Source organism: Rhinatrema bivittatum, chromosome 3, assembly GCF_901001135.1.
Source record: "Rhinatrema bivittatum chromosome 3, aRhiBiv1.1, whole genome shotgun sequence".
NCBI lineage: Eukaryota > Metazoa > Chordata > Amphibia > Gymnophiona > Rhinatrematidae > Rhinatrema > Rhinatrema bivittatum.
This window is the reverse complement of record NC_042617.1, coordinates 357,067,653-357,080,122: the sequence shown is the minus strand read 5'-3', so window position 1 is coordinate 357,080,122 and position 12,470 is coordinate 357,067,653. Positions and strand designations below refer to the sequence as shown.

General features: G+C 42.1%; 1 protein-coding gene across 1 annotated transcript in view; it reads left to right on the top strand.

Moving 5' to 3' along the window:
- Nucleotides 1-12,470, top strand: part of CASP8AP2 (caspase 8 associated protein 2) — a 137,176-nt gene that overhangs the window by 37,838 nt on the left and 86,868 nt on the right. The window contains exon 5 of the mRNA XM_029596855.1: nt 10,292-10,392. Coding sequence (XP_029452715.1) covers nt 10,292-10,392 — 101 coding nt within the window. The remainder of the gene's footprint in view (nt 1-10,291; nt 10,393-12,470) is intronic.

Genomic DNA, 12,470 nt, shown 5'->3' with positions numbered 1-12,470 from the left:
GTTCCGCAGGAAGATCCCTACTGTGCCATGGCGATCTCCCTTCCCACTTCCTTTCTCACGTTGTAAATGTTGCACTGCAGTCTGTTACTTTTGATCCTCCACAGCCTACCTTGCTTGTGATAATCTACCAGCCAATGTCTTCTTGCCACCACATCAGCCTGCCTTCTAATAGGCACCCACTGCATGTGCAACATAGCCTCGTTGGTGGCAAGCAATGTTCTCTCTAGGCTGCAAGCTCATGCACAACTTTTCCCACAGGCGTGCACAGTGGTGGTGGAGCAAGTGAAAGATGACAAAGGTGGAAAGAAGGCAAAACGATTACCGGCATGGTTAAAAGGGGAGGTGAAAAGCTATTTTAGCCAAAAGATCTTCATTCAAAAATTGGAAGAAGGATCCAACAGAAGAAAATAGGATAATGCATAAACAATGGCAAGTTAAATGGAAGACATTGATAAGATAGGCTAAGAGAGAATTTGAAAAGAAGTTGGCTGTAGAAGCAAAAACTCACAGTAAAAACTTTTTTAAATATATCCGAAGCAGAAAGCCTGTGAGGGAATCAGTTGGACCGTTAGATGATCGAGGAGTTAAAGGGGCACTTAGAGAAGATAAGGCCATCGTGGAAAGATTAAATGATTTCTTTGCTTCGGTGTTTACTGAAGAGGATGTTGGGGAGGTACACGTACTGGAGAAGATTTTCATGGGTAATGATTCAGATGGACTGAACCAAATCACCCTGATGTCACCGCTTTTTCGTCCTGTTGGGTAATGCCTGAGCAACAGGACCTATACCTGAATGTCCTGAGTCTTTGAGCTTTGGATTTTTGCCTTGTTTGCAATCTGCCTTGAACTTTGCCTGGTTACCAGACCTTGCCTTGGCTACCACCTGCCTTGACCTTAGCCTGCTACTGGGCCTCATCTCCTGCCTGTTCTTCAGACTTTGCCCTCTCTGGCCTGGTTATGACCTGTCAGCTGACCACCAATCTGTTTGCAGATTGGAGCACCTTCCAGCACCAACCTCGAGTGTTCACCTTTTACCTTCAACCATCTGAAACCAGTCACTGCTAGAGCTGTCCCCGTCACAGCTTGCTTAGGCCATGAACTCAAGCAGTGTGCCACATCCTGCAGACCTTCACTCAAGCAGTCCAGCAGCAACAAAATCATGGTCTTACAGACAATTCATGAACTTTTTTTTTTTTTTTTTTTTGCCTCCATAAATTGCAGTTCTCATTACCTTTACCACCCAAGGCCATTGCTCCGCTCTGGTATAGATCACACCCAACTTATGTTTGCCTATGCCTTCCTTGTATGATGATTACCCTCAGGTTTGCAGGGGCTTCGTCAACCAATGCCTAATCCACTTTGAACTGCACCCAGTCAGTTTAGATTCTGAGAGAGCAAAAGTGGCATTTATTTCATTGCTGCCTGGCTGGACCTCAGTATGGGCATAAAGGAACAATCCCGGTTTCTTCATGCTACAAGAATTCCTAGCTACCCTTTTGAAACGTCTTTGACAAAATTGCTCAGACTTCACTGCCACAGAACTAATTCATTTACAGCAGGGTTCCCAGACCATCAGGCAGCATGCTGTGCAGTTTTGGACATTGATGGCTGAGCTCGCATGGAATGAGGAGGCAAAGATGGCAGTTTTTTGACAGGACCTGGCAGAACCAATAAAGGATTACTTGGCCACTTGTGTCCTACCTGCACCTATCTGTCACTTGCGCCTGCCACTTGGGCCTATCTGCTACCCGTGCTTGCGCCTGCAATGACATTCACTAGTAGGAGTGATTCCATGAATGCAGAATGCTAGGACGCCTGGCTTCTAGGTTTCAAAGGCTGATGCTTCCACCTGGCTGGTCCCCATCTCTCCTCGCTGAGGAGAAGTCCATGCAGTTTGGATTCTCTAGATTATCTGAGAAGGAAAACTGCCATCTACTGTGCTGGTAAAGTCCACTATGCCTCTGCCTGCCTTGAGAAGTCAGGGCTCCTCCGCGTAGGATTCCTGGGGGAAGGCATACTAGGTGGCTCTTTCTCCACTCCCCTGCAAAAGTTGGTTTTGCCAGTTCATCTTCTCTGCAGAGATCAGGAGTGGTTTTCAGGAGCCTTTCTGGATTCTGATGCAGCCAGTAACTTTATCAGCTTATACAAAAGCTCCACATTCCTAAGATATGCTTGGGTCTATGGCAGAAAGTTACCTGGATCAATTTACTGTACTATGGTTCCCATGACATTGAGTGATGGCCTTTTATGAGGAGAGTATCTCCTATCTTGTACTATGAAGATATATCAACCCAGTTCTACTGGGCCTGCCTTAGCTACAATTACATCATCCAGTGGTGGACTGGCGAATGGGGGACATCCTGGCCTGGAGTGACTGTCTATAGAATTGTTTGTGGCCTGTATGCCATAGATGTCCCCCTTCTCATTGGACTGGACTACTCCACCTGACCTACCGAAACCTTATGCAGCCTTCACTGTTGTTTTCAGCAAGGAGTGGGCTGAGACCCACCCTTCCACTTCATCATTGCTATTATTGTGCTATAAATCTGCTATCCGGTACCACTCCTCCCTGTGGAATGGTTTACCTGCTATAGATCCCTGAAACAAAGTCTGTTGAAGTATCTTCAAGGAAACTTCGAAAGGGGGTTTATCGCCCATCCTCATCTCCACTGGAGCTGAGTTCTTCTTCATTCAGAAAAAGGATGGTTCTTTGCAACCTTGTATAGATAATCGATGCCTAAATGCCATTACCGTCAAGAACAAGTTCCCCTTGCCTCTGATCCCAGAGCTATTTGATTGCCTCTGTGGCGCTTTGATTTTCTCCAAACTGGACCTCCAGGGGGCCTACAGCCTGGGTGATGAGTGGGGAAACTGTCTTTAACACCAGAGACAAGCACTATGAATACCTGGTGATGTCCTTTGGTTTATGCAATGCTCCTGCAACTTTTTGGAACTTGATAAATGATATTTTTAGAGACTTACTCTTTACCTATGTCATGGTCTACTTGGATGATATCTTGAGATACTTTGCTGATCTCCTCTCACATCACTCTTATGTCAAGACTGTGCTACATCAACTTCGTGATAACGCGCTCTTTGTCAGATTGTAAAAGTGTGTGTATTTGAACAATTGGCAGTGCCCTTTTTGGGTCATATCTCAGTACAGGGGCTCTGGATGGACCTGTCCAAAGTATCAGCTATCATCAACTGGCCTCAACCTGTTTATCTTAAAGCCATTCAACACTTCCTAACCTTTGCTAACTATTGTAGACAATTTATCCACCATTATTCTACAGTAATTACACCCATCACTGCCCTTAATAGGGGAGCTGAAACCAGGAACTGGCCTTTGGATGCAGTGCAAGTCTTCACTCACCTGAAGGGAGGCCTTTCTCACCATCTCAATACTTCAAAGACCCATTGCTAACCACCTGTTCTTTCTGGAAGCAAATTCTTTGGTGGGGGTAGGAGCTGTGCTCTCAATCTTCTTCCGGTAGTAAACTCATGCCTTGTGGATTTTACTCCAAAAGGTTCTTTCCTTCAAAAAAGAACTAAAGCTTTGGCGACCATGAATTACTGGCTATTAAGTTGGCACTGGAAGAATGGTGCCACCATTTATACAATCACAAGAATCTCCTGTCTTCAGCCTGCCAAGAGATTTAACCAGCATCAGGTCCGATGGTTTCTATTCTTCACCAGGTTCAACTTTTACCTTTCACATACTGTCCAGCAAAGAAAAATGTGATAGCCAGTGCTCTGTCCAGATCCTTTGACTCTGCTGACTACTCTCCAGACCCCTTTATTTGATTGACCAGCCAAGATTCTTGCAGTTACCTCTGTATTTTCTCCCTGTGACCCTTCTAGGAAAACCCTTGTACCCACTCTCCTCTAACTTTCTAAATAACCTAAACAATTATGTCAATCATTTATATTTTAATTGATAAAATTCTTAATAAAATATCTAACATTAGACAAACTGAATGAGGCCTTGTTCTGAATAAAATGAATTCTGATCAACCATAGTTGGAGTAATTAATAAATTCATAACTTCTGTTATACTGTGGAGATTCCAAATACAATAATTACTCTATTAGTTGTGTTACTACTGCCTTTACAGTTCAGGTACTGTAGGTATTTCCTCTTCAGCCAGCCAGACCAAACCAGATATATGGGTTATGCCCACCAATCAGCAAATGGATACAGAGAACAGGTTCACTGGAGTCACCTCCATAATAAGCCCCATGCTGATATCAACCTGCCAATATTCTCGGTCTCCAGCAGATGGTAGGTGTGCATCCCATGCTATGAGTTAAGGCATGGTTAGGCTGGCTGAAGGGATTTCTAAATTAGGACAGCTCCAGAGGTGAAAGTCTAGTGCTTCTTCCCTTGGTTGAGCATTCTTCTTCACCAGGGGGCTTCCAGTGTCTTTCTATTGAATAGAGTGGGCTTCTTTCTTGGTAGACCTCCATCCTAGTCCCTTACCTCTTCTCCTCTCACCTTCTGTTTGATCCCCTATGGATCTTCATTTAAAAAAAGTTGGTCAGATGGCTGCTATTTGGGACTTTCTGCTGCTAGCATTAAAAAAAAAAAAAAAAAAGTGGAAGGCCTATACAGAGCTTCTCCAGGTGAGTTGTTTGCCTTTTATTTCTCCCATGCTCCATCTCCGGTTGCAGTTTGAATTTTTTCATTTGAGCAGGAGGCATGGGAAAAATGATGGCAGCATCTTTTGGGCACAGAAAAAGGCCGCTTTGTGACCGTTGTGGGGTTTGCTGGCAGCAGTCAGTGGGAGCAGCTCATTTGTACCACGCTTGTATTGAGGAGCAGGCTGAATTTGCTGCTCCAGAGGGGCCACAGCAGAATCTGTTGTGTTAACTGCTCCTGCTAACGGGCTCTCTGCTGTAGCAAGAGTGGCAGACATGTTTTCAAGTCTGCAGTGAGAAAGAGATGGGGCCGCTGCCTCTGAGAACCATGGTTCTGGATTCAGCTGTAGGTGCTGCAGAGCGCATATTAACTACAGCTCTTAAGGGCACAGATTCTGGCTCTTTTTATTTACAGTCTCTTTTTTAATTCTGTCATTGCTTCTATCTTTGTGGAGTCTCCAAGCCTTTTTCATGGCACAGAGTTCAGTTCCGGGATCTACTCTGCTCATTCCTGCTCCTCAGAGCAGGGATGAGCAGATCAGAAGCACAGGAGGAGTTGGATAAGGGTTCCTCCAGGCCAGAAGATTTCTTAGAGGGGTTTAAATCCCTAGGGCACAAGAATACTGAGAAGGATTTGGAACAAGGCGAATATTCTCCCAAGATAGACCTTACATATTTTAAATGTTGAAAAGAACAATGGAGAGGAGATGCCTAGTTCTGGTGAGAGGACCCTATCATGCTCTGTATTTGCAAGCCTTCAAAGTCCGTACCCCTCCATAAAGCGGTGCAGATTTGAATTATCTGGAATGGGTCTCCCCAGAAGCTAACTTTTAAAGGGGTTTGTCTTCCTTGGGTAAGTTGAATGTGCTGGTATGTGCAGTTACTAAGTGTACTACCATTCCTGTGGAAGGAAATATGGCACTGAAAGATGCACAGGATAGAAAAAATCAGTCTGCTGAAACGAACCAGCTTCTAGCATGTCGCTCCAGGTAGCTTGCAGTTGTATAGTGGCTAGAGCAAGTCTTCATCTGTCGCAGCACATCCAAGAGGCTGTTGGAGGTAATGCTATTTCTGCCATGGAGGAAGCGTCTCGGATGGAACCGGGAGTAGCTTATTTAACAGTTGCTTTGTTTGTCTTAGTCCGTACAGTTGTCAGGACTGTGACCTCCATTGTAACAACTAGGTAGCTTTTGTGATTGAGTAATTTTGGTTTGCGTATTTTATTACCAAGACAAATTTAACAAAGCTTTATTTCAAGATAAAGCTTTTGTTTTGGGGGGGGGGAACCTGGAGAAGAAGGCTAAAGTATGGGGGTCCCTAGGCTTCTTGAGGACAAGCCTAAGGGGACATCCCAACCAGTTCCGATCCGCTAGACCCTTAAGTAGATTATAGTCCTTTCGAGCTTCAAATAAGAGGCGGTAAGGTTGAAGATTCTGGGTCTGCTGGATCCTCCCGCAATTCCCAATGAGGATTTGAAGACCTAGCCTCCAACTCAAAAGAGAGAATTCCGACAAACAGTCAGAGATAGGTCCAAATTACTTCAGATCAATGAATCCTGGAGATAGTTCAGGATGGTTACATGCTGGAATTGTCCCGCCATATTTTAGACATTTTTATGGTTCCCCCTTGGTCCATCCAGAAGAGAGAAGCTGTGAGGACAGTGCTTAGTCGGCTTCTGTTTTTGGTTCCAAGAGTAATGGGGACAAGGATACAATCAATATATTTTATTGTCCCCAAGAAGAACAGCAAGTTTCTTCCAATTCTTGATCTAAAACATGTTAGGTCCTTGCAAGTGCCTCATTTCTAGATGGAATCCTTGAGGTCAGTCATAATGGCAGCAAGGCAAGGGGAATTTCTGACTTCTCTGCGTTTTGCAGTACTAGACAGTCCTTTTCAGTTTCAGGTGCTTCCATTTGTTTTAGCCACGACTCCAAGGATCTTCTCAAAGGTGACTGTTATAGTGGTGGCAGCAGTGTGCAGAGAAGGAATTCTGGTTCACCTATTTGAGCGAAGTCTATTCCAGAGAGTGTGGCAGCCACAAGGAGAGTGACCCAATTGTAGGATCTGGGTTGGACAGTAAACTTAAAGATCAGTCTTCTATCCTCTCAAGCTCTAGAATAATACATCATTGCCCTCTTCAACACAATCAGGTAGTGTCCTCTTAACGGAGCAAATAATTCAGACTGCTGCAGAATAAGCTCCGCTTTTGACTGGGGTGGTGTTACCTTAGCAGTGGAGCTTGATGGTGGTAGTCTTGGATTTGATGCCATGAGTGAGGGCTCACATGGGAACCCTTCAGAAGGCATTGCTGTCCAAATGGGACCCTTGCTCTCAGAAGTACATGAAATACCTACTGTACCTGAACATCCGCTTTGAAGTACCTGAAAATAGGAATATAAATCAAATTAATAAATAAAATGATTAAACTTCCTGTTCCAGAACAAACACAGGTGAATTTGTAGTGGTGGTTATGTGCCACGAACTTGGAGCAAGGAGTGGACCTCGAGCTTCTGTCTTGGTGTGTGGTCTGTGATGAGACCTTCGATAGATATAATGGTTAACACCTGGTACGATGCTGTCCAAGGCATTGTTGATGACCTTGCTCCCATAAAACCAAGAATTTCATGATATAGAACAAAAGCTCCATGGTATTCCAGTTCTCTAACATTCATGAAATGGTGGAAACTGTGACTTTCAGGTAATTCGACCAAAAAAAAACCCTTATTTCAATAAATGAATCAAAGCTTCCAGCAGGAGCTATATAACATAGTCAAGCAGCTTATTTATCTTCCTCTGCTAACATTAGGACGGGTGCAGGCCCATTGCAGTGATGGCTCCTTCAGAGCTTGGGTTACTGCCAGACACTCTTTTTAGGTAACATGGCACCCGGACATTTTCTACCCCTCCTGTTGTCCATGAATCACAGTGATTGCTGACCTGAATTTGCTATTGGTGCAGCTAAGTAAGCCAGGTTTAGTTAGCCATTTTCAGCATTATGAATCAAAGAAGAAGGATCTTTATAAGCTAAAAAAGTCATTTTCATCAGCTGTGTAGAGTTAAATTGTGTGTACGAAGTACACTCACATTTTAGACTGAATTTTCAAGCAGACTTATGCCTATGTCTGCTTTGACAATTCCCTGGTATGAGTGGAACCAGTGCCGACATACTCCCAAGATGTAGATTTTCGCAAAGAATTTTTAAAACTGAAGTACACAGATAAATGGTTTCCCACCCCAAAGTTCATTACCCTCAGAACGATTCTTTGTAGCGCGCATAAAAGTACATGCCAAACCTACTTGCACACTTAATTTGCCAATGTTGGGCCCTGTTTGATTTTCAAAATTCCACTTGTATGCATAAGACAGGGCCGTATGTGCACAGGTTGTTACAAAAATCAAGCCCAAAGGAGGAGGAGGAGAGACTATGAGGGGGTGAAGCCTTGAGCCCGGCCCTGACGGAGCTTTGTCGCGCCTAGTGACGTCATCGTGGTAAAGGAGGAGGACTATAAAATCGGCCTCAGCGCAGCACTCGGCTTTGTGTTGATTTTTTGGCATTATTCTTCGTTTCTATTCTTAAATGGAAAGAAAGAGAGATCCTCCTTATACCCCAGGTAGGAAAAGTTGTTCTTGAAATTTTAATTTGATATTTGTTGGTGGGTCTTTAAATTCTCCTCCTCTAGATATATGGATCCAAGATATTGACATAGCTTATAGCTCTGGACCGTGTAATAGTTTTTTGCGTATAAATTCGAATTTCCTCTATTTAATACCGCATTTGGGCCAAAAAAGAAGGGCACAGGAGAGGGGTCTAGCTGAAGCCACAATCGTGGCACCAGTGGTCGGCCCGATTTGACGCCCATGTGGTTATTGGGCTCACTTATCTGGGAAGGCAATCGCAGGAGGAAATCCAAGAAGGCATGGGTACAGAAGATTCCCTCCAGGATTCAACAACATCTTTATCCCCGGTAGTGAGAATGCCACCGGAAATCCCCGCGATGTTGAGAGGTGGTGAGCAGGAGAGCTCCCTGGCGTGGGATGATGATCCTATCATCCATAGTAGCCTAAGAGAGGAAACATCAGATGAGACCGCTTTGGATTTAGATGCGGTTGGCAATTCCGGTGTGATAGCAGCGGGAGGAAAAACGCAGAAGAAGGCTGAATCAAATATGGGAAGTAGAAAGGATTTTTTACCTTTCAAGTCAACTCTGATGGTGAGACCAGCAACCTTTTCTCCTGAAACCATTTGGGAAACTCTAGTTTTGCTTAATGATAATACTTCCTTGCAATTAACTCCATTGGTTAATAAAGTAGTGGAAAATGAGATAAATATAAAGAGAATACAAGAGGAAAATATAAAGAGAGATTATGTAATACAAGCAACACAAAGATCTGTTGGGAATATGAACGATCAATATCTATCTGTAATTAAAGAAAATCAATTATTGGGAAGAAAGATGGAGAGCTTATAAAATCAACTTCGAGGGAAAAATTTAAGATTAATACATTTTCCTCAAGTGCCACTGGTCTTGGCTAGAGACATGTGGAGCAGGTATGCAATCGAGATACTGAAGTTTACTCCAAATACACTTCCACCGTTAACTAAAGTCTATTATATACCATCTATGAGACTGAAAGATTTTGAGAAACAGGAGTTTCAATCTTTAGCATCTCTACATGTATCAGAAATTCTAGAGTCATTGGATACAGAAATAGCTCAACCATCAACCTTAATCATATCGTTACTGTTAGATACAGATAAAGATTTAGTAACAAAAAAGTATTTCCATACTAAAGAATTGTTCCTACAGATGAAAGTACAAATTTTTCATGATGTGGCAAGACACACTCAAAAAAGAAGACGTCAATTCTTGTTAATGAGACCTCAGTTGCTACAAATGGGTGCTTCGTTCAAATTGAAATTCCCATGTAAATGCTATATTAGATATAAAGAGGTTAATTATATATTTTTTGGTCCATTACAGCTATCTAAGTTTTTATATCCAATAGAATTTCTTCTACCTCCATTGAAGATAGGCAAGAATCTGCTATACCTCAGTAATGCTGTAATATTCTCCAAATTGATTTGTGAGCCCTAAGCTATTTCTCTTTAAAAATTTTCCTAATGTTTAAAGCCTTCATTAAAACTAGAATCCATAATATTGTGGACTTGTTACAGTGATTACGAAATTAATATTGTACTCTTTATAATTTATGTTATAACATCACTGTAGAGCTCATAGCTAATAAGTATTTGCTTGTTGGTAATTGTATAAATTTGCAATAAATAAAAAAAAATTTTTAAAAATCAAGCCCAAAATATCTCTGGAATGCAACAAATTTACAGTAGTATGTGATAATTTCAATGGAGAGCTTTTACCTCTTTTTATCTTTCAATCCCGAAAGGATCTTAAAATTAGGTCTTGCTGTAATTACTTTAAATAAACTAGATGTAAACTCTGATTCAATCCCGACGTGTGTGATCAAATACAAGGTTAAACAGAGTTGCCATTACTTTTCTTAGAAAATGGAGTAAAATTTTGTAACAGTGTTCAAATTTACAAAAGAACAGTCTTGTGTGCACATTGGACTTAAACCAGTTTCAAGTAGTATGATTGTCAAAAAATATATATATTTAATTGTCTTTATTCTAGATGCCTCTTCTGAGCAGGGTACGCCTTCCAGAGACACTTTAGATCTTTACGAGGAAATCCTAACTGAAGAAGGGACTGCGAAGGAGGCATCTCACAATGACGTATGACGACTTCTTTTTTTTTTTTTTTTCCCATTTGGGTGGTTTGTTGTCTAACTCTAGTTCTTAGAGAATGACCGCCGGTAGATCCAAAGTAAAGGAAGAGGTGATTGTGGAAGAAGTTCGCTCTGGGAAGTGTTCTGTGAGGCATTTTGATAGGAGCGCATGTTTAGAGACTTGAACCACTTTCCTATGTAGCATCTTGTTAATGTGGCTGGCTGTGTTTCCACCATGGGCATGGCTGATGTCGTCTTTAGGCTTACTGAAGTAAACTTTAAAATAAGAGCCTAATGTGATTTGAACCCTCTTGTGAAATTTCCATATGAAGCACTTCACAGATTGTATAAATTGTGTTAGAAATAACTTAAGATGAATGAAAGAATACCCATCTAGATTAATCTACAAGAGTTCATCAGGCTTTATGCAAAACGGATGCCCAGTACTAAAGAGCAGAGATTTCTAGTGAACTGCCGCCCCCCCCCCCCCCCAAAAAAAAATGTGATGACCATGACTGTTAGTTTCAAGGCAGAAAAAGCACAATACTGACATGGGGGGCAAGGTGGCCGCTGCATAGGAGCACGTAGGCAAACGAGCTCCAAGGAAGCCTCTGAAACCTTTGCGTTTTCTTGTGATTTATTGCCTGTGAAAGTTGGTGAGAAATAGCGGTAAAATGCCGCATACAAAACGCAAAGCTAAAGTGCGGAAAAATGTCACCTTTACTCCCGTACTCTCGAGGCAGCCGAGGATCAAAGAAGCCTTCGGGGAAAACAACGCAATCTGAACCGAAAGCAGGAGTCCGTGGGCGAGTCTAGCGGGGAGCAGCTGCTAGGAGCCAAGGCAGAGGAAACATCCCTGAGCCCCGGAGCTCCAATGCCACCGACTCCACCACAAGGGCCCCCAGGTGAGACCGTCGAGGGAATATCTACCACCGAGGACACCCATTAGCCCTGAGAAGCAAAGGCATGGAGCCGATAGCTTCGGTGAGCCAATTACATCTGGGCTCCAAGGGCCGGTATGAGGCGGTCTCGAGATCGTATGGTGTGAGTGGCCCTTCAGAGGAAGGAGAAAAAGAGCCTGAAATACAAATTCAGATACCCCCTTCGTCGGAAATGCCGGTAAAAATCACATTAGAGGAAGGAAGCATAGAAGGTCTTAATCACTCTAAATAAAGCTGTTACTGATTTGACTGTGCTGTGAAAGAAAACTTAAGTAAAGCCCAATCTCAAGAAAAAATCATTGCTGAGATAGAAGTTAAAGTAAATGTGATTGAATCCGAAGTAAAAGAAGTTAAAGAAGTTCAGAGTAATCTGATTGTATCGGATATGAATAGGGCAAAGAAAATAGATCTTTTTGAAAATGAACTGAGAAAAACTAACCTAAGAATCCTTGTCTTTCCCAAGACAAGATGGATACCAGTTAAAGACCTGTTCAAGAGCTATTTGATAAATATACTTGGCTATACAGAAACATCACTACCTGTGATTTCTAAAATGATATATCTTCCCTTTAAACAAGATACAAGGGAACAGGAGGAAAAATCCTCGGATAATCTTTCTGATATAATTGAAAAATCTTTTGAAACAATGATTGAAAGGCGAGCTACACTTTTGGTAACATTTGTGCAGCAAGCAGATAGGGATTTGATCCTTCAATTATGCTTTCATAAACAGCAATACCTATTTTATGGGAAGCAAATCAGGATATTTCCTGATATTACTAGAAAAATGCAGGAAAAAAGGAGAATCTTTTTACAGATGAAAAATGAAGTCATTACCAGAGGAGCTAAGTTTTACCTGAGATTCCCTTGTAGGTATATAATTTTTTCAAAGCAATAGATATATCTTTACTAAAGAGGGTCAACTGAGACAGTATTTAGACTCGCACTCCTGAGAATCCTCAAGAAAGGAGTTGGACATTAAGTAAGATGTAATATGACTATGCAGTTACTTTCTTATTTTTTTTTTTTTGTTACCTATATACTGCTCTAATCTGATGTCCCCTGAAGTATGCCTATAATATTCAGATAAATATGTTTATTCCTTGCAATAACGTTTATACCCTGTTTCCCCGAAAATAAGACA